Source organism: Zingiber officinale, chromosome 1A (genome assembly GCF_018446385.1).
Source record: "Zingiber officinale cultivar Zhangliang chromosome 1A, Zo_v1.1, whole genome shotgun sequence".
Classification (NCBI taxonomy): domain Eukaryota; kingdom Viridiplantae; phylum Streptophyta; class Magnoliopsida; order Zingiberales; family Zingiberaceae; genus Zingiber; species Zingiber officinale.
The window spans coordinates 130,903,467-130,926,050 of record NC_055987.1 but is presented as its reverse complement, the minus strand read 5'-3'; the positions used below and the strand labels follow the sequence as shown (position 1 = coordinate 130,926,050).

At 40.8% G+C, this 22,584-nt stretch overlaps 1 protein-coding gene and 1 non-coding gene across 2 annotated transcripts; both read right to left on the bottom strand.

Annotated features, from left to right (window-relative positions):
- Window positions 1-208: 208 nt before the first annotated feature.
- LOC122033474 lies at window positions 209-1,581 on the bottom strand. The gene has a single exon (XM_042592505.1). It carries the CDS (start codon window positions 1,442-1,444, stop codon window positions 461-463), a length of 984 nt encoding a protein of 327 aa, XP_042448439.1. The 5' UTR covers window positions 1,445-1,581; the 3' UTR covers window positions 209-460.
- A 20,115-nt stretch (window positions 1,582-21,696) lies between these two features.
- On the bottom strand, window positions 21,697-21,780 carry TRNAY-GUA. Its single transcript is given in 2 exon segments — window positions 21,697-21,732; window positions 21,744-21,780. It is a non-coding gene; the product is annotated as a tRNA-Tyr (tRNA).
- Between the last annotated feature and the right edge of the window lie 804 nt (window positions 21,781-22,584).

Here is a 22,584-nt window from a genome sequence, read left to right as displayed (position 1 = left end):
TAAATAAAGATAAATTATGAAATTAATTTATATTCGATCGTTAAATTAATTGAGAGTGGAAATTTTTTTTTGCAAAAGTATATGTCAATCAAAAATTATTTCTTATCTCATTATAATAAATTTATCATCCTCTAATCAATTGAACATCAAATTTTTAACAAGTCATCAAATTAATTATTTAGCCCAACTTAATTTTTAATAAGTCAAATTTCTCAATGAAACAATATATAACCAAAGTTTACATAATCGTCGTAATAGAATTTTATCAACCAAACACTCTCAATATATAACTAAAATCTCCTTCTTTTTTTTTTATTCCGCCTGCAAATAACCTTTTTAGCCTTAGGAAATACTCAGCCCCACACTGAATATGATTGAACACATTTTTCACTCTATTTTTTTATTAACTTGAATGAAAATTGTTTGAAAGCGATGAACAATCGTTCGCTGTAAATTTCCATCACCGCCGTCGGCAGAGATTGGCCTTGAGGGTGAGCACCGCCGAGTTGAATCGGAGGCACCCGAATATGCTGTGCCGATGGCGGTATGGCCAAGCCGTCTTCTTCCTCAGTTCTTCTGACGACTTTACCCTCCTGCCGTCGGTCGACCGAAAGCTCGCATTTTTAGCGTCCCCGGCGGCCATTTTTTCGTCGGAAGAAAGCAGAGTGTACTTGTTCCCGGCGGCGCGTCCCTCCGACTCGCTCCGCAACAGAAGCAAGTCCCTCAGCCGCGACCTCTTGCTCCCGCCGTCGCTTCCGGTGGCGCTCGGATTCGGCAGACGGGGTGAGGCGGTGGCTGCCTCCGAAACAGAGGAATTGGAGGCCGCCTTTAATAAGCTCCGAAGGCGGGAAAAAGAGGTGGCCGTTGGATCCTTCCGCCACGTACCGCTACTTTCCCGCGTCGTCTCCACCATCGCTGCCGTGAAGGGGTCAAACTGGAAGTCGTCGCTCCGCCCGCGAGGCGACCACAGGCCGCGCGTGATGGGCTTGGGTGACCTCGGCGACGACGCCACGCTGCCGACCTCAGCGGGGTACTGGAGGCGAGGCGGCGGCTTCAGAGGCCGGATCATCCCTTCCTCGAATAGCTCGTCGGCGTCGGCCAGCGAGCCTTGCTGTCCGACACCACATCGCCCGCCAAAGTCAAAAGCGAAGCCGCCGTGATCGTCGTTGTTGGGGCTGCCGCGGGACTTGGGCGTGCCGGGCTTCTCCTCCCAGTCGAAAGGCACGCCGGATGATAAGGCGGAGGAAAGAGGGGGGAGAGCGTCGCCGGCGAAGTGGGAGTTGACGGCAGAGGCGGCGCGCGTGGGGCTGGTGGGGGCGCTGTTGTAGTGGTAGAAGAGATCGAAGGCCATCCGTGCCCCGCGCTCGGGACTCGACGGCGCGCTCACGTAGGGGCTGCTGCACGCCCTCCCATCGAAGTGGAAGCTCTCCACCGCCGCCGCCATCGCCCTCTCTCTCTCTCTCTCTCTCGGACTTTTCAACAAGGAATTGAGAGCACTCTGCTGCCTCTCACAGGCTTTTCATCAATAGTAGCACTTTATTGGGACGCTTCTCTTACTTTTCTCCATGGCCTTCCCATTTAACGAACTGAGAAGGAGGAGAAATGATTTACTTTATGGGGGAAGAATTACTTAGGCCGACAAAAGGAAAATAAGAAAAAATCTTGTAGTAGATTTCGGTCAAAGGGAACGTTTACAAGGATATTTTATTTGTGTAGCACTAGTGGAGTAAAATGATTTATTTTGGCAAATATAAATATATAATTAAGGTTCGAAATCATTCCAAATCGAATATACTTAGACCTCCCAGGCCGAATCCAAATCGAGTCAACGGACCTGAATCGTATTGTACCGGTTAAGGTAAGGGTCTTTTTTTTTATAGACTGACTGTTTTTTTTAAATTGTTGCGGTGAAAAAAGGGAGTCCACTTATTACGGGTCAATGGACACGATATCGATTAAAATCAAGACGGTCAACATCAAGGCTTACGAAAAGAGCCTCGGTCAAAGGTGGATGTCTGGTTAGCCCGATCGGCAAAGGAGTGGCCAAGTGGATCGCTTGGCCGGTCGGATGAATGAACAAATCTGTAACTGGTTATTTCGATCAGTAGGAAAACGAGTCGCTCGAACAGCCCGTTCGGCAGAAAAGCGAGCCGCTTGGACAATCCGTCCGGCGCGAAAATGACATTACACAGGAGTAGACGAGAAAACAAAAAAAAACTCCGTCTACCATCATTAAAGATGAAGAACCCAAGACAAAAAAGAACACTCCATTTATCCTTAATGCACAGAAGTCAATGCACAGACTTCTATGCATTATCGTTAATACACAGAAGTCAAGACAAAGAAGCATTCTTCTGGCAATTAATATCATTAAATAAGGGCAAATGAACGATCACAAAGAAAGGTATAAAAGGATACGCCAGGTATGAGGAAAGGAAAAATTCATCTATTTCTCAAATACTCATTCTCTTCCTGATTCTAACTTGAGCGTCGAAGGGTCAATGCTAGAGACACCTTCCCCGGGTTGGTTTTGTTTTGCAGGATTGAGGTCTTCATCTCGTTAGTAGTCACCCCATCCCCGGCTTTCCAGCTTCCTTCATTCAGACAGGATCAATTTGGCACCGTCTGTGGGAACGTGGCCTGTATTCGAATAAGAAGATGAAAGACGCTGGACGACTCATAACAGTGACGCCAATGCAAGAGAATCTCGATGCACTAATACAAGTTCGAGTGACGAAAATATTGGAGCAACAGCAACAGGCGTTGGCTGATCGGCCAACGCATGATCCTACCGCCTCTGCAGCAAGTCGACAGGTTGAAAGAGAAAGAAAAGACCGAGTGGATCAACTTTCCGCTCGGGAGTCAAATAGGAGACCGATCGACTCCTATGGGGACGCCCGTAATGCGCCAATCCCCCTGAACCGAGCACTATCATTGGCTCCCCCAGAAGAAAGATGTCAAGCGGATAGATATCGGGGATCTTCTTCGGATGAGGCGCCCGTGCGGGATGCACGAAAGGGAAAAGCGCCGAGGGAAGACGATGTTAGAGTGTATATTAAAAGCCTAGCTTTTTGTAAACATTTTATTTTGAAATAAAGAATCACATTGGTCAAATGTCTACATTTATATGTTAAGTGTAGTTGTTCAATTAATTTATATTGTAGATAACATGGTGTGTGACGTCACACACAGAAGATCATGTTATCAATTCCTTATAAATTATAAACAGTAGCTCACGACTAAGATGGAAAGCAACAAACCATTGGAATAGTCATAGTGTAATTTGATATTAGTTTATCTTAACTATAAAATTACACTAGTACACTCTGAGTATATTGGGCAGGACCATTGAAGGTAAGTTCTTTTTATACTGACTGGATAAAAGAACAAGACATTTGTTATTGTGGAAGTGTGTGCTCTTAATCCTAATATAATAACAAGTACATATATCTAGTATTTATTTCTTTGACTTATCAATGAGTGAGATTTAGTTCGATAAATCAAGAAGCCCGATAAGTTGGGAAATGATATTATTTATAGTGCGTGTTGTTGATTATAGAAGGAAACTGTGTTCTAGTAATCTAGGTTGATAATGTCCCCAAGAGGAGCTTATAAGAATTGTCATGTAAACCCTGCAGGTGGATTAGTTCGACATGACAATAAGGTTGAATGGTACTACTCTTGGAGCTAAATATTAATTAAGTGAGTTATCAGTAACTCATTTAATTAGTGGGCATTTTATATCTTAAACACAGGGAGATTAATACACTCATGATAAGAAGGAGCTCATATAGTAATATGAGATTGGTGCGGTAGTTCAATAATAACTCTTTAGTGGTATGAGTTATTATTGATGAACTCGAGTTGGGTGTTCGGGGCGAACACGGGAAGCTCAAGTTCATCGGGAGACCAAAACCAATTTCTCTTTTCGGTCCCTGTCGTAGCCTCTTATTTATAAAGTGTTATATCCACCCATACCCACCTTCTTACCCACCTTAAGGTGGTCGACCAAGCCTAACTTAGAGCCCAAGCTAGGGCCGACCAAACCAAGATGAGATGGTTTAAGAGGTGGTCGGCCCTAGCTTGAACCCAAGCTTGGTGTGGCCGGCTACAATAAATTAAAATGTTTTTATTTTTTAAAATCTTTCTTATGTGGAAGCCGTGGTTTTAAAAGAGAGTTTAAAATTTAAATCTTTCCTTTTAGAGTTTTCTACAAAAGATTAAGTGAAATGCTTGATATCTTTCCTTATTTATAGTTAAAAGGAATATTTTAATTTTTGATAAAACTTTCATTTTTTTGTAACCATCCTCATGATTTAAAGGAGAGTTTTAAAAATAAATCTTTCCTTTTATAGTTTATACAAAAGATTAAGAAAAGATTTGATATCTTTCCTTATTTGTAGATTGAAAGGAAGATTTTAATTTTAGAGAAAACTTTCCTTTTTGTTAATCATCCACATGTTTTAATAGAAAGATTTTAATTTATAAAAGTTTCCTTTTATAACCAACCATGAAAGGAATTTTCAAAAGAGAAATTTTTATTTAAAAATTTCCGGAAACAAATTAGGAAGTTTTAATTTTGTGTTTAAAACTTTCCTTCCTTGGAGGATTAGATATGGCCGACCACATTAATAGAGAAAAGGATTTTTAATTAGTTAAATTTTCCTTTTCAATGGAAAGAAAAATAAGGAAATTTTTATTAAAACTTTCCTTATTTGCCAAGACCAAGGAATATAAAAGAGAGGGTAGAGGTGCCTCTGTTGGGATTTTCGAGCCGCAAAAACCGCTTTTGCGTTGCGGAAACCCCGAAATCCCATGCCATCGGATCCGTGCGAATATTAAAATTTTACATGTACAAGTTTTCTAATCCTAGATCTACTTTAGATCTACATGTTTAGGAGTTTATACCTTTGATGCGAAGCCCTCCGCTTATCCCGCTCGTCCAAGGTTCGTCGGATCTCAAGGGTGTCAAGTGAACACCCCTCTATGTGTATCCACACGAACAAAAAGTGGAGAAGAAACCTTAGAGTGTGCTAGCACCCTTGAAGGTTTCGACCAAGGTGGAGGAGAGGGAGAGAAGAAGAAACAAGGAGGAAGAAGATGAAATCAATGAGCACAAAATTGTAACTCACACACTACTAATGGTGGCCGACCACTTTAGAGGTTTTTAAACCTCCATGAAATATCAAGAGTCACAACTCTTGATCTCCCTCATGATGTGGCACACACATAAGCCAACCTTAATGATGTGGAACATCATCATTGGCCCACCTTATGTCAACTCACAAATGAGATGGCAATGGTCAAGTCAAACTTGACCTTTTATCTTCCCTTCTCAAGTCAAGTCAAACTTGACCTCTTCTCTCCCATGGTTGATCAAATCTAACCATTTGATTCAAGTCAATTTTAATTTAATGAATCTCTATTCATTGAATTAAATTGACTCAATGAATCCAAGTCCAAATTAGACTCATTGAACACATGAATCAAATTGAGTCCAACTCAATTAGTTTAATTTGGATTACTCTTAATCCAATTTGGTTCATCACATGAACCTAATCCTCTAGGTACATCAAATGAACCTAATCTCCATCTAATTGCCCTTTATGTGTGACCCTATAGATTCTTGTAACGTTGGCAATGCTCCTAAACCCATTTAGAAGCATAAGTAATGAGCGGTATCTAGCAACACATCATTACTACCCAAGTTACAAGAATGTTGAAATCCAACATCACCTTGTGACTACTAATTTTGACTCTTCACAATATATGACAAGTGTCCTTCCATACTTGACATCTAGATTGATCAAATTTGAGGCATAGGCGGTGTCATCTTCTGATCAATCTAAATCTTGAACTCCAAGTAGACTCACTATAATCAAATGAGCTCAATATTTCATATTAACTCATTTGGGCATGACCATGCACTTAGTGGTCTCACTCTATCAAGAAAAACGATGTCACTCCCGTTATGTAGGAGGGATAGATTCCATCTACATCACTAACATCCCTCCGCATAATTTGTTACATACCCAGTAATCGCCTTTATAGTCCACCCAGTTACGGGTGACGTTTGACGAAGCCAAAGTATGCAACTCCTTATGTAGGGAACCATGGTAACTTCATGTCCAAAGACTAATAGTCATACTAATAGCCACATGAAAAAGTATATGACACTCATATAACGATCCATGATGCTTTCTCATAGCGGGTCATTCAGTATACATTCTCCAATGCATACCCATGTGTCAACTTGATATCTCTATATCCATGACTTGTGAGATCAAGTCATCAAGTTGACCTACATGCTAGTCTCGTCGCATTAACATTGTCCCTGAATGTTAATACTTGACTAGGAATGATTAAGAGTAGTGTTCTCTATATCATCTCACTATCGATTTAACCAATCGATGATATAGATAAGAACCTTCTACTCAAGGACATTATTATACTTAATTATTTGGCACCAATACAAGTAAGTATAATAATCATAAAGAAATGTCTTTATTTATATACAAGAATATGATACAACGAGTTCATACAACAATCATCATATGATTGACTCTAGGACTCTAACTAACAATCTCCTATTAGCACTAGTGCCAATTAGTGTAGGCTCTAAGGCCTAATGACCTAGTGTGACCATCATGCTTTCTCCGTGCCAAAGCCTTGGTCAAGGGATCAGCGACGTTAGCCTCTATGGGTACTCTCTGCAAATCTTCACATCTCCTCAATCGATGATCTTTCGAATGAGATGGAAGCGCCGTAGTATGTGTTTGGTCCACTGGTGTGAGCGAGGTTCCTTAGCCTGCGCAATAGCTTCATTGTTGTCACAATAGAGCTCAATAGGATCTGCAATGCTAGGAACCACCCCAAGATCAGTAATGAACTTGCGGATCCAAACTGCCTCCTTTGCTGCTTCTGATGCAGCAATATATTCGGCCTCTGTTGTAGAATCAACAACTGTGTCCTGCTTCGAACTCTTCCAGCTCACAACACCACCATTTATGCAAAACATGAACCCAGACTGCGATCTATAATCATCCTGGTCAGTTTGGAAGCTTGCATCACTGTAACCCTTTACAGCTAGCTCATCATCGCCTCCATATATCAAGGAATATTCTTTAGTCCTTCTTAAGTACTTAAGAATATTCTTGACTGCTATCCAGTGACTTTCACCTTGATCTGACTCGTATCTGCTCGTCATACTCAAAGCATACGAAACATCAGGACGAGTACATAGCATGACGTACATGATAGATCCTATGGCTAAGGCATAAGGGATCGTATGCATACGGTCTCTCTCCTCTCTAGAAGAGGGACTTTGAGTCTTCGAAAGACTCACACCATGTGACATTGGCAGAAATCCCTTCTTGGAGTTCTGCATGGCAAACCGTAGTAATACCTTGTCAATGTATGTACTCTGACTTAGGCCAAGCAATCTCTTAGATCTATCTCTATAGATCTGTATGCCTAGAATACGGGCTGCTTCACCTAAGCCCTTCATTGAGAAACAATTCCCTAGCCAAGTCTTTACAGACTACAGCAAAGGGATGTCGTTCCCAATGAGTAGTATGTCATCCACATACAATACAAGGAAGACAACTGTGTTCCCTACAACCTTCTTGTAGACACAAGGTTCATCTTCATTCTTGATGAAACCAAACTGTTTGATCGCATTATCGAATCGAAGATTCCAGCTCCGAGAAGCTTGCTTTAGTCCATAAATGGACTTATGCAGCTTGCATACTCTGCCAATATGCTGTGGATCTATAAAACCCTCAGGTTGTGTCATGTACACATTCTCGAGCAGGTTTCCATTCAGAAATGCGATTTTGACATCCATCTGCCAGATCTTATAATCGTGGTATGCTGCAATAGCAAACATGATCCGAATGGACTTAAACATCACTACTGGAGAAAAGGTTTCATCATAGTCAATACCATGAATTTGTTTGAAACCTTTAGCTACCAGAAGACCCTTATATATCAGTTCATCCATGTCAGTCTTTCTCTTAAAGACCCACTTACACCCAATGGGTTTTACCCCTTCAGGTGGATCAACCAAAGTCCATACTTGGTTGGTGTACATGGATTCCATTTCGGATCTCATGGCCTCTAACCATTTCTCAGAATCTGGTCTCATCACAGCTTCCTGATAAGAGGTAGGCTCATAGTCAATGAGCATAGCGGCATCATGGTCAGACAAGAGAAATGAGTATCTCTCAGGCTGACGATATACCCTATCAGACATGCAAAGAGGTATGTCTAGTTGAACTGGTTGTTGTTCCTCAACTCCTTGTGGAACAATCTCATCATCCACAACACTTTGTGGTTCCAGTTCAACTTCTATCAAGGCTTCAGTGCTATGGTCCATATCTTGAACTTCTTGAAGATTGAACGTATTCCCACTAGTTTTTCTATAAACAAAGTCCCTTTCTAGAAAAACCCCAGTTTTAGCCACAACTACTTTGTGTTGACTGGGAATGTAGAAGTAATATCCCATCGTTTCCTTGGGATATCCTATAAAATAGCACTTATCGGATTTGGGTCCCAGTTTGTCTGAGACTTGACGTTGAACGTAAGCCTCACAACCCAAATCCTCATAAAAGACACCTGGACATCTCTCCCAGTCCATATCCTATATGGTGTCTTTATCACAGCCTTGGATGGAACACGGTTGAGTATAAAGGCTGCTGTGTCCAGAGCATAGCCCCAAAGAGACATAGGAAGATCTGTGTGACTCATTATAGACCGTACCATATCTAATAGGGTACGATTCCTCCTTTCGGATACACCATTCCATTGTGGTGTTCCAGGAGGAGTGAGTTGGGATAGAATCCCATACTCAGCTAGATAGTCATGAAACTCATGACTAAGGTATTCTCCACCTCGATCTGATCGAAGTATCTTAATACTCTTGCCAAGCTGGTTTTGTACTTCATTCTTTAATTCTTTGAACTTTTCAAAGGATTCTGACTTATGTGTCATCAAATACACATAATCATATCTACTGAAGTCATCAGTAAATGTAATGAAGTACCTATAACCACCTCTAGTAGTGACATTGAAAGGTCCACATAAATCACTATGTATAAGTCTTAACAAGTCAATCGCTCTCTCGCTGTGTCCACTAAAGGGAGTCTTGATCATCTTGCCCAATAGGCATGACTCACATGTCTCATATGATTTAAAATCAAATGAGTCCAGCAAACCATCTTTATGGAGCTGGGATAAGCGTTTGTCATTTATATGACCTAAGCGATAGTGTCAGAGATAGGTTTGGTTCATTTTATTTGATTTGAACCTTTTGATATTTATGTTATAGATGGGGTTCTCTAAGTCTAGAATATAGAGTCTGTTAATCAGAGGTGCACTACAATAGAACATATCATTTAAATAAACTGAACAACATTTGTTCTTTATTATAAATGAAAAGCCTTTCTTGGCTAAACAAGAAACTGATATAATGTTCTTAGTAAGAGCAGGCACATAATAACATTCATCTAATTCTAGTACAAGCCCAGAGGGTAGTGATAAAAAGTAAGTCCGTACAACAACAGCAGCAACCCGTGCTCCATTGCCTACTCGTAGGTCCACCTCGTCCTTCGTCAATGCCCTGCTATTTCTCAACGCCTGCACATTAGTATAAATGTGAGAAGCACACCCGGTATCTAATATCCATGATGAAGAAATAGAGAGATTAACTTCTATAACATATATACCTGAAGTAGAAGTCTCACTTCTCTTCTTCTTAAGATCTTCAAGGTAGACTTTGCAATTCCTCTTCCAGTGGCCGGTCTGACCGCAGTGGAAGTAGGTAGCATCCTTGGTGACCCCTCCTTTGGGTTTCAGTGCCTTGCATTTGCCCTTGGCTTGGGACTTTCCCTTACCTTTAGGCTTGCCCTTGCCCTTATGTTTTCGTACCATCAAAATGGAGTTGGGCTTAACCTTCTTAAGGTTGAGCTCAGCAGTTCTCAACATGCTAAGCAGCTCGGGCAGTGGCTTGTCAATTTCGTTCATGTTGTAATTCATGACAAATTGACTGTAGCTCTCCGGCAAGGATTGCAAGATCAAGTCAGTGGCCAACTCTTGGCCAAGGGGAAATCCCAACCTCTATAGGTTTTCTATGTACCCAATCATCTTGAGTACATATGGATCTACGGGAGTCCCGTCTTTCATCTTGCACTGAAACAGTGCCTTAGAGATCTCGAATCTCTCGTGCCTAACTTGTCCTTAATATAGTTGACGAAAATGTTCAACCATATCATAAGCACCCATCAACTCGTGTTGCTTCTGAAGCTCAGAGTTCATGGTCACGAGCATAAGACAGGACACATCTAATGCGTCATCTTGATGCTTCTTGTAAGCATCACGGTCAGCTCGCATGGCAGTGGCAGGAGGTGCCGCGGGAATGGGCTGCTCCAGGACGTACAGTTTTCGTTCCTGTGTGAGAACAATTCTTAGGTTCCTGTACCAGTCCAGGAAGTTAGCTCCATTGAGCTTTTCCTTATCAAGGACAGAACGCAGGGAGAAGGTGTTCATGTTTGACGACATGGCAATCTACAACAGAAAATGCAGAAAATAAATAATCATATTCTACTAATCATTTAATTAGGCCTTTAACTAAATGATGCTCCCACTGAATTATAGAACTTTTGTAGAATCAAGTCATGGATGTGGTCAAACCACACCTACTAGATTCTAACCAACTAGTTATAATTCTTGCGGGATAAGATCCACATCATACTACGCCTTGAGTTAGTTTTGGCTAAATCGCCCAAGACTTAGTATGATCGGTAGGTAACTAATATTACCAATTACATCTCTATGCAACTCTTGTTTATAGGATCAAGATCCGCATGTATATTAAAACTTGAGTTAGCTTTGGCTAAATGCCCAAGAGTTAATATAAATATGATTTTGACCTATCTACCAACTATTGGAAAATGCCTATAGTTAACCTGATCCAATTGAGTTTAACTAATTTTACTCAATCTAATTGAGTTTGTACTCACTCATGCATTGATAGGCGGGACCAAGATTGTCCCTCCGCACCCTACCAAAATAATATGCGTTGCTCTGCTTTGGCAGATTCAACAACAACATGTGATCGAGGTAGTGATGGGTATCACGGCATGGTAGGCATTACGAGTTAACGTGATTTAGATCTAATCTAATCGTTGATGTGTATCATATACTCGATTTAGATCTAATCTAATCGTGGTGCATCATATACGCGATTTAGATCTAATCTAGTCGTTAAAGCACTAATTAATTACTCTACTCTAGCATGCATCACATACACACACACAAGCAATTAATTAAATTGTGATTAATCATGGCCCTACTACGATCTTCTCAAGCTAATGAGAAGATCGGATGGTCAACCTAGGGTCAACAGCTTCTCCAAGCTCCTCCCTTTGACCGCCATGTGTTGCTCGCACCCTCCTCGTAACTCCTCCTCGAGTGGATCTTCCACCGCTCCATTTTGTACATTACAAAAATGAAACTCGAGTTACATTCGAGTCTAAACTATATTACAACATGAAATAAAATAGAAAGGCACGACGTGCAGGTCGCGTATCACATATACAACACACACAATCACACAAAAATGACGCGCATGCCATATTATGAATTACAACACATGTAACCAATCCAATTGGGGTTTTTTTGGGCCATGATTATCACAAATCATACATAATTCTAAATTATGTATTTTATATAAATTTTTGTAATTTTATTACTGTTTTTACGATTTTATGAGTCGCAACTTCCCGGTAGTCCCGTTTAGCGATTTTCGGGTGCGATCGCAGGACAATGCCCCTTACGGGGTTAGGGGCAGGACCCCTTCTCGCGAAATGAGTCTCACAAGTGTCCCACGATGATCTTACAGCGCCTTTAGCCGCTGTCCCAAAATATTTTGGGTGAGACCTTACCGTTACGAAAGGTGTTTCTCGGTAGTCGAAGCCTACAAGTGTTCAAACACTTGTTGCTTCGCTTCTACGAGAAAAATACTCTTAAAAATCATAAAATTAACAAAATCATAGAAACTTACAGAACATTAATTTTTCATAAAAATTAAAATAAAAACAAGTACATGTTCACACGTGGCTCTGATACCACTGTTGGAATTTTCGAGCCACAAAAATCGCTTTTGCGTTGCGGAAACCCCGAAATCCCATGCCACCGGATCCGTGTGAATATTAAAATTTTACATGTACAAGTTTTCTAATCCTAGATCTACTTTAGATCTACATGTTTAGGAGTTTATACCTTTGATGCGAAGCCCTTCGCTTATCCCGCTCGTCCAAGGTTCGTCAGATCTCAAGGGTGTCAAGTGAACACCCCTCTATGTGTATCCACACGAATAAAAGGTGGAGAAGAAACCTTAGAGTGTGCTAGTATCATTGAAGGTTTCGGTCAAGGTGGAGGAGAGGGAGAGAAGAAGAAACAAGGAGGAAGAAGATGAAATCAATGAGCACAAAATTGCAACTCACACACTACTAATGGTGGCCGACCACTTTAGAGGTTTTTAAACCTCTATGGAATATCAAGAGTCACAACTCTTGATCTCCCTCATGATGTGGCACACACATAAGCCAACCTTGATGATGTGTAACATCATCATTGGCCCACCTTATGCCAACTCACAAATGAGATGACAATGGTCAAGTCAAACTTGACCTTTCATCTTCCCTTCTCAAGTCAAGTCAAACTTGACCTCTTCTCTCTCATGGTTGATCAAATCTAACCATTTGATTCAAGTCAATTTTAATTTAATGAATCTCTATTCATTGAATTAAATTGACTCAATGAATCCAAGTCCAAATTAGACTCATTGAACACATGAATCAAATTGAGTCCAACTCAATTAGTTTAATTTGGATTACTCTTAATCCAATTTGGTTCATCACATGAACCTAATCCTCTAGGTACATCAAATGAACCTAATCTTCATCTAATTGCCCTTTGTGTGTGACCCTATAGGTTCTTGTAACGTTGGCAATGCTCCTAAACCCATTTAGAAGCATAAGTAATGAGCGATATCTAGCAACACATCATTACTACCCAAGTTATAAGAATATTGAGATCCAACATCACCTTGTGACTACTAATTGTGACTGTTCACAATATATGACAAGTGTCCTTCCATCCTTGACATCTCGATTGATCAAATTTGAGGCATAGACGGTATCATCCTCTGATCAATCTAAATTTTGAACTCCAAGTAGACTCACTATAATCAAATGAGCTCAATATCTCATATTGACTCATTGGGCATGGCCATGCACTTAGTGGTCTCACTCTATCAAGAATAACGATGTCACTCCCGTTATATAGGAGGGATATATCCCATCTACATCACTCACATTCCTCCGCATAATTTGTTACATACCCAGTAATCGCCTTTATAGTCCACCCAGTTACGGGTGACGTTTGACGAAGCCAAAGTATGCAACTCCTTATATAGGGAACCATGATGACTTCAGGTCCAATGACTAATAGTCATACTAATAGCCACATGAGAAAGTATATGACACTCATATAACGATCCATGATACTTTCTCATGGTGGGTCATTCAGTATACATTCTCCAATGCATACCCATGTGTCAACTTGATATCTCTATATCCATAACTTGTGAGATCAAGTTATCGAGTTGACCTACATGATAGTCTCGTCGCATTAACATTGTCCCTGAATGTTAATACTTGACTAGGAATGATTAAGAGTAGTGTTCTCTATATCATCTCACTATCGATTCAACCAATCGATGATATAGATAAGAACCTTCTACTCAAGGACATTATTATACTTAATTATTTAGCATCAATACAAGTAAGTATAATAACCATAAAGAAATGCCTTTATTTATATACAAGAATATGATACAACGAGTTCATACAACAATCATCATATGATTGGCTCTAGGGTTCTAACTAACAGCCTCACCTCATAAGAACATACATCTAGTATTCCTCTCTTCTCTTCCTTATGGTGGCCGATCCTCGCTCTCTTCTTTCTCTTCCCCTTTTCTTCTTCCTTGGCCGGCGGCATCAACTCTCTAGGAGACCCTTGGTGGCCGGATTTTGCTTGGAGAGAAAGGAGGCTTTGTTTCTAGCATCCCTTGGAGCTTGATGGTGGTGGTCGAACCTCATCTTCTCTTGGAGTTCTTGTGGTGGCTGAAACCTGCTTGAAGAAGAAGGAAGTTTGGGTGGATTCTCGTCTCGATAGATCGTTGCCCACACGATGTCCGAGATAAGAAGAGGAATACGACAGAAGATCGTGAGGTCTATAAGCTATAAAAGGTATAACTCGTTATTAGTTTTCGCATCATAACTAGTTCATCCTTTTATTTAGATCTTGAAATACCAAACACAAGAGACTAATGAATCTAGGTAATCGAATTTATGTTTTCAATTTTGTGTTTCTTTTTTTCTTCGAACTTGTGATTCGATTGTTCTTTTTAGTTAAACCTAGGGTTACTATAAGGAAATTAAATATTAAATTTCGTTGAAAGGCTTTGTCTAGGAAGTGGTGGATGCTCTCATACCCAAGAAGGCCTAGTGCCTCACCATGTTTAACCTGGAAGCCGATCTCTGAAATTAATATTTAATTGAATTTGTAACATAGGTGGATTTGAATCAATAATGTTAAGCATCGCTTGCGATTAAAGTCTAAACCATTAAGAATAGATAAATTGAATTTGGAATTAATAATGTTAAGTTCCGTTTGCAATTCCAAATTTAATTTCTAAAGAACACAATATGTTGTTAGGAAATGTTTAGGACTTGTATAAAAAATTTTGTACAGGGGAACCGGTACGATATTCCTAGTAGCAACCAACAGGGTGTCAGGACCTGTCTGGTGATGGAGGACACATTGCACCCTTTTGTTGGCTGGAAGAAGGTTCTATTCGCAGATGGCCACAGACCGTTGGAATATTCCTTGACATACAGCAGTTATTCTCTGACAGGCGGTTACGATTCTCTGACCTTGTTGTCGTATAACACCCTCTGTCCTGACCGGGTATGGATAGGAGAAGCTCGAGATGGTCGGTAGTTGGCCTTGTAACGACTCGACCCTTCGGCCTCTTGGGCGCCCTTGCGGCGGCCCAACTGGCGGCCCTTATGTCGTCGTCCCATTTAGCGACCTCTAATGTCGTCGACCGACGACCCTTTGGTCATGCCGTTACTCACTAGGACTTTCCACCCATGGCAGTGGATTTTTGCCTTCCCCAGGATTCGAACTCTAGACCTCCAGGCTATGTAGTAGAGTTTATGAATCCTAGTAGCCAAGTGAGCAGATAGTTGGGCCGCCGCAAGGGCGACCAAGAGGCCGAAGGGCCGAGTCGTTACAATAAAAAGGCGCCTTTTATTGTAATGACTCGGCCCTTCGGCCTCTTGGACGACCCTTGTGGCGGACCAACTGGCGACCCTTATGTCGTCGGCCTATTTGATGACCTCTAGTGTCGTCCATCGATGACCCTTTGGTCATGCTATTACTCACTAGGACTTTCCACCCTTGGCAGTGGATTTTTGCCTTCCCCAGGATTCGAACTCTAGACCTCTAGGCTTAAGTACTAGAGTTTATGAATCCTGGTAGCCAAGTGAGTGGCCGCTTACTTGACTACTAGGATTCATAAACTCTAGTACTTAAGCCTGGAGGTCTAGAGTTCGAATCCTGGGGAAGGAAAAAATCTACTGTCAGGGGTGGAAAGTCCTAGTGAGTAACGACACGGACATAGGGTCGTCGGTCGACGACATTAGAGGTCACCAAATGGGCCGATGACATCAGGGTCGCCACAAGGGCCACCCAAGAGGCCAAAGGGTCAGACCGCCTATATCCCCGAAAGTCCTAAGTGGACAATTCTTGACGACACTACCCTCAGGAGAGATAATGACATCTACACACTGGCTGCGAGCTATGCTAGTCAAAATTTCAGACAGAGAATTGTACAGTGATCTGATCTTGCTGAACATGTCTGATTACGATGTTATTTTTGGGATGGACTTCCCGAACAAGTATGGTGCTTACATTGAGTGCCATAAGCGAAGGATTCTATTCCAACCTCAGGCAGAATCTAAGTTTGAGTTCATCGGAGATTCGAAGAAGAAAACTTAGACATTTTTATCAGCCATGAAGGCTCAGAAAATGTTAGCCGATGGATGTACTGGATTTCTAGCTCATGTGGTTAATACCCAGCAAGAAAGAGATCACGAGCTAGAGGAAATTAGAATTGTATGTGACTACCCAGAAGTGTTTCCGGAAGAGTTGCCAGGGTTAGCTCCGGATAGGGAAATTGAATTTGAGATTGAACTCATTCCTGGTACCCATCCAATCTCAAAGGCACCCTACCGAATGGCTCCGGCAAAATTGAAAGAACTTTAGGGACAATTACAGGAGCTACTCGACAAGGGCTTCATTCGCCCTAGTCACTCACCTCAGGGAGCTCCGGTGTTGTTCGTAAAGAAGAAGGACGGGTCCATGCGAATGTGTGTGGACAACCGAGCGCTGAATAAGGTGACAATCAAGAATCAATATCCCTTGCCGAGAATTGATGACTTATTTGATCAGTTAAAGGGGGCTACAGTCTTTTCCAAGATAGACTTGCGGTCCGGATATCATCAAGTGAAAGTGAAGGCTGATGATGTACCGAAGACATCATTTCGAACGAGGTATGGGCACTATGAGTTCGTAGTTATGCCTTTTGGAGTGACGAACGCTCCTGCTACATTTATGGACCTGATGAACAGAGTGTTCAAAGAGTATTTGGATAAGTTTATGATCGTCTTCATAGACGATATTCTTATATACTCCAGAACTCTAGAAGAACATGTTGAACACCTGAAGACAGTATTACAAATTCTCCAACAGAGACAATTGTACGGAAAGTTCTCTAAGTGCGAGTTCTGGCTTGATCAAGTGTCCTTTCTGGGTCACATTATTTCTAAAGATGGGGTTATGGTAGATCCGACAAAAATAGAAGCTGTGAGTAACTGGAATAGACCCAAGAATGTTAGTGAAATCAGAAGTTTCCTTGGGTTAGCAGGCTACTACAGGAAATTTGTAGAGAACTTCTCAAGGATCGCCTCTCCACTGACAGTGCTTACCCGAAAGAATAGAAAATTTGAGTGGACAGAGGATTGTGAGAAGAGTTTCTTTGAACTAAAAAGGAGACTGACCAGTGCTCCAATTCTGACTCTTCCAGAAAATGGTGAGAGCTTTGATATATACAACGATGCTTCTAAATTGGGACTCGGAGCTATACTGATGCAGAACGGCAAAGTTATTGCCTACGCCTTGAAACAACTCAAAGATTATGAGAAGAACTATCCCACTCATGACCTTGAGTTAGTAGTAGTAGTCTTCGCTCTCAAAGTCTGGAGGCATTACTTATATGGAGCTCAGTGCAAGATTTATACAGATCACCAGAATCTGAAGTATTTCTTCACTCAGAAAGACCTTAACATGAGACAACGAAGATGACTTGAGCTGGTCAAGGACTATGACTGTGAAATCCTCTACCATCCAGGGAAAGCGAACAAAGTGACAGATGCACTAAGTAGGAAATCTTGTGCTGCCTTACTGTCTATATATGCTATGGCCTATCCCCTACAAAAAGAAATAGTAAACTTTGGGCTTGAAATTATTACCGGACAGCTCTCTACTTTGACACTAGCGTCAACCTTGCTTGATGATGTACGAAAAGGGCAGGAGGAAGATCCTTTATTCAGAAGATCAAGCAGGGAATACAGGAAGGAGAAAATGGAGAGTTTTGAGTATCAGACGGTGGGATACTATATTATGGTAATCGTCTCTGTGTCCCTAATCAAGAAGAACTGCGAAGGAAAATTTTAGAAGAAGCCCATAGAGCACCCTATGCAATGCATCCTGGTTCAATCAAGATGTACCAAGATTCAAAGGAACGCTTCTGGTGGTCTGGAATGAAGAGAGATGTTTCTAGATACATCAATACCTGTTTGACATGTCAACGGGTTAAAGCAGAACATCAAAGACTAGGCGGAGTTCTGCATCCTATCCAGATCCCAAAGTGGAAGTGGGAGGATATAGTTATGGATTTCATAGTAGGATTACCCAGGACTACGAATAGTTATGATGCTATCTGGGTAATAGTAGACAGATTGACCAAGTCTGCTCATTTCCTAGCAATTAGAACATCCTACTCTATTGAGCAGTTAGCACAAATATATGTTAAAGAGGTCGTCAGATTACATGGAGTGCCCAAAACCATAATTTCTGATAGAGATGGTCATTTTACTTCACACTTCTGGGAGTATGTTCAGAGAGCTCTTGGCACTAGGTTACGATTCAGCACTGCATTTCATCCTCAAACTGACGGGCAAACAGAACGGGTGAACCAAGTTTTGGAGGATATGCTACGGGCTTGTGCCTTAGATTTCAAGAGCAGCTGGTGTCGATACCTATGCTTAGCAGAGTTTGCATACAATAATAGCTACCAAGCTACTATCGGAATGGCACCCTATGAGGCTCTGTACGGAAGGAGATGTAGATCCCCTATTTGTTGGTATGAAGGTGGCGAACAGAAAGAAATGGGACTCTAGACAGATCTCATCGAAGACACCACCCAAGCTATTCAGAACATTCGCCAGAGAATAGAAACTGCTTAGAGCCGGCAGAAAAGCTATACGGATGTCCGTCGTAGACCGCTAGAATTTGAGGTTGGAGACTCAGTGTTCATCAAAGTAGCTCCTATGAAAGGAGTGATGCAGATTGGGAAAAAAGGAAAGTTGAGTCCACGATATGTGGGGCCATACTTGATCACCAAAAGAGTTGACAGGGTAGCTTACGAGCTGGAACTACCTCAAGAAATATCAGCTATCCATAATGTATTTCATGTTTCAATGCTGAAGAAGCATGTTCCCGATGCAAACATGTGATTAAGCCACAGACGGTACAAGTTCAAGAGGATCTCAGTTATGAAAGTCGACCTATTCAGATAATAGATCGAGAAGTTAAAAAGTTGAGGAACAAAGAGATATCATTAGTAAAAATGATGTGACAAAGTCAACAGAATGAAGAGACAACCTGGGAGAGTGAGGATGAGATGAGACAGAAGTATTCACAATTGTTCTAGTTCGAGGATGAACTTTTTATAAGGTATGGGGGATTGTAACACCCGTAAATTTTCTCTATTCAAAAAGGCAAAAAGAACTAGAAGAAGAGAAAAAAAAAAGAAATAAAAATAGATTTAAAAATAGCCTTGGGCAGGATTGAACCCAAGACCTCTTATATATGATTGGTTAGAGTTTCCATTAGGGTGGTGGTAAAGCATCACACTAGCAATAGGAAACAATTCCTTATAAGCAGATTTTGAGAGAAGAGATGCTTCAACTTCCACTTAGTATAAAAGTTGGGGGATGAGATCAAAACCTAAATCTCTTTATTTTCCCTTCTCCCATACCTAGCCGAAACTCCTTCTCTCTTCTTCTCTTGTATTTTTGGCCAATAACTCTAGGGTTCCAAGGTTCTAGGCTCTTCAAGAAGAGAATCTAGAGGGGAGTTTTCATCAGGATTCGTACGTACGAGGTGTGTGGTTTGGAGATCAAGGCATACAAAAGAGAGTGTTGCTTTTCTTACACCCTATAAGAGTAAGATCTAGTGAAAGAATGTAAGTACTTCTCACTTGCAGTATAAGTTGTTTCGATTATGCATGAAGGAACCTATTTGTGGTAGGTTTGTATGGTTGTATGCATGGTTAAGAAATTTCATGTTAAAGTGCATGTTAAAGAAGATATAATGCATGATATGTAAAGATGTCCCTCTAAGTTTTGGGATTAAGAGCATGTGAGTACTTTGATTTGTTTCCCATTAAGTTTCTGGGACTAAGAAGCATAATTAAGTGCCCTAAGATGCTTCCTTATATGTGTGGGGGATTAAATGCACATAAGGTGTTTGTCGAAATGACAACAAGTGCAATTATAAGAAAGTACTGAGTAGAAGAAAGTATTTTACTTTAAAATGGCATGTACTGGACACAAGGTCCATGGGATTGGCTCCTAGATTGTCCCTAGGCATAAGTTCGCCTAGTAGTATCTTAATAGATCGGGATTAGCTACCTCGGATTTATTAAGGATGCGCGCAAGTGGTACATTGTCGGGCCCAAGAAAGTTGATTATTATGTTCACTAATATGTATGATAAAATTTTCAAAGTACATTGGTTTGTTGAAGTGAAACCATCATTAAGTGGAGAACTTGAGTTATAAAGTGTAGTGTTGGTGAACTCTATAATATGCAAGGATTTCTGTTTTCGTTACATTACTAGCAAGGTTTAAGTTGGTGTTTAGCATTTTAAAATTGTTTAAAAATACATATCATGTGCATATTTACAAAGCATATGTTTTAGCGTGAACTATACTCAAGTGCATGTTGTTGTTCTCTTTCCAAGCAGTTTTACAATAAAAGGCGCATTTTTATTGTAACGACCCGACCCTTTCGGCCTCTTGGGCGCCCTTGCGGTAGCCCAACTAGCGGCCTCTTATGTCGTCGGCCTATTTGGCGACCTCTATGTCGTCGACCGTCGACCATTGGTTGTGTCGTTACTCACTAGGACTTTCCACCCCTGGCCAGTGGATTTTTGTCTTCCCCAGGATTCGAACTCTAGACCTCCAAGCTAAGTACTAGAGTTTATGAATCCTGATAGCCAAGTGAGTTTAGCTAGTGAGTACTAGACTTTCCACTCCTTATGAATCTTGGCGCTCACTTGACTACCAGGATTCATAAACTCTAGTACTTAGCCTGGAGGTCTAGAGTTCGAATCCTCGGGAAGGCAAAAATCCACTGGCCAGAGGTGGAAAGTCCTAGTGAGTAACGGCACGACCAAGGGTCGACGGTCGACGACATAGAGGTCACCAAATAGGCCGACGACATAAAGGGCCGTTAGTTGGGCTACCGCAAGGGCGCCTAAGAGGCCGAAAGGGTCGGGTCGTTACAAGCCTACTAGGAGGATCAGGCCTGGATATAGCCGAGTTGTGGAAACCCGACCAGTCGGAACAGGTCAGACAATACCCCGACTGTCCACTATGTCTCAGACCTGAGTGTCTCAGATCTGGAGTCCTGGTCTGTGAGAACCTGACTGAAAATCATGTCGTTGATGTCGTCAGACGGTCCTACTTCTTCTTTCCTTAACTATTGAGTGTCACGTTACCTTGATTTTAACTGTCATATCCCTTTAAATCTTTAACTTCTGACTGTTATGTTCTTTTGATTTCTGACTGTCTAATTTTATTAAACCACATCATTATGCACATTATCAAAAGAAAATAGATATTTTCTATGACCACATCTTATTGAATATCACGACATACTAAGTCTAAATCTCCATCCGCGTATAATTAATAGATTTATGTTGGTTGTCCACTAGAAGCCAACCACGAACATTTACGAGTACTATACAGTCGTAAGTAGCCCACTCAAGCCATATTAAGATGCTTTTTTTAATAAAAATAAATAAATTAGCAAAGCATTGTTCGACAATTTAATTTCATTTATTTTTGTCACTTTCTGTTTTACATCGTACATTTGGTGTTTTTTTTTAAATGAAAAAAAAAGTATAATGAAAAAAATTAAACCTCCGACCTGCCTTACATCGTACATTTGGTGTTTTTTTTTTAAATGAAAAAAAAGTATAATGAAAAAATTAAACCTCCGACCTGCCGGATTCGAACCAGCGACCTAAGGATATCTGACCAGACTACAGTCCTCCGCTCTACCAACTGAGCTAAGGTCGGATTTGTTTTGTTGTGGGTCTTTATTATTATTATTTTAAATTTACACTTGTCTATAATTATAATAAATACACAAGAAAATTTCTTGACCCTCGTAATATTCCTCTCATTGCTTTCTTTTCTGTCTGTTTATTTAGCAAACACGTCATTATCTTTCCATTTTTTTAAAAAAAGTTGGTAAGCAAATGTATCTTTGTTATTCTTTTATAATATATTGATTCTATCACATCACTTTTAACTATCAACTATTCCTCTCTCTTTTCTTCCTTGACCACCCCTCTCATCTTCTTGTGGTCGAACCTCATCTTCTCTTGGAGTTCTTGTGATGGTCGGATCTTGCTTAGAGAAGAAGGAGAGAAAGGAAACTTTGTTTCTAGCATCCTTTGGAGCTTGGTGGTGGTGGCCGAACCTCATCTTCTCTTGGAGTTCTTGTGGTGGCCGAAACTTGCTTGGAGAAGAAGGAAGCTTAGGTGGATTCTTGTCTTCGTAGATCGTCGCCCACACGACGTCCGAGATAAGAAGAGAAATACGGCAGAAGATCGTGAGGTTTATAAGCTATAAAATGTATAACTAGTTATTAGTTTCCGCATCATAACTAGTTCATCTTTTTATTTAGATCTTGAAATACCAAACACAAGAGGCTAATGAATCTAGGTAATCGAATTTATGTTTTTGATTTTGTGTTTCTTTTATTTTTCGAACTTGTGATTCGATTGTTCCTTTTGGTTAAATCTAGGGTTACTATAAGGAAATTAAATATTAAATTTCATAAAAAGACTTTATTTAGGAAGTGGTGGAGGCTCCCAT

Bases quoted from the DNA above. Each gene is read 5' to 3' on its own strand.
- LOC122033474 (XM_042592505.1), bottom strand. From the start codon at position 1,444: ATGGCGGCGGCGGTGGAGAGCTTCCACTTCGATGGGAGGGCGTGCAGC.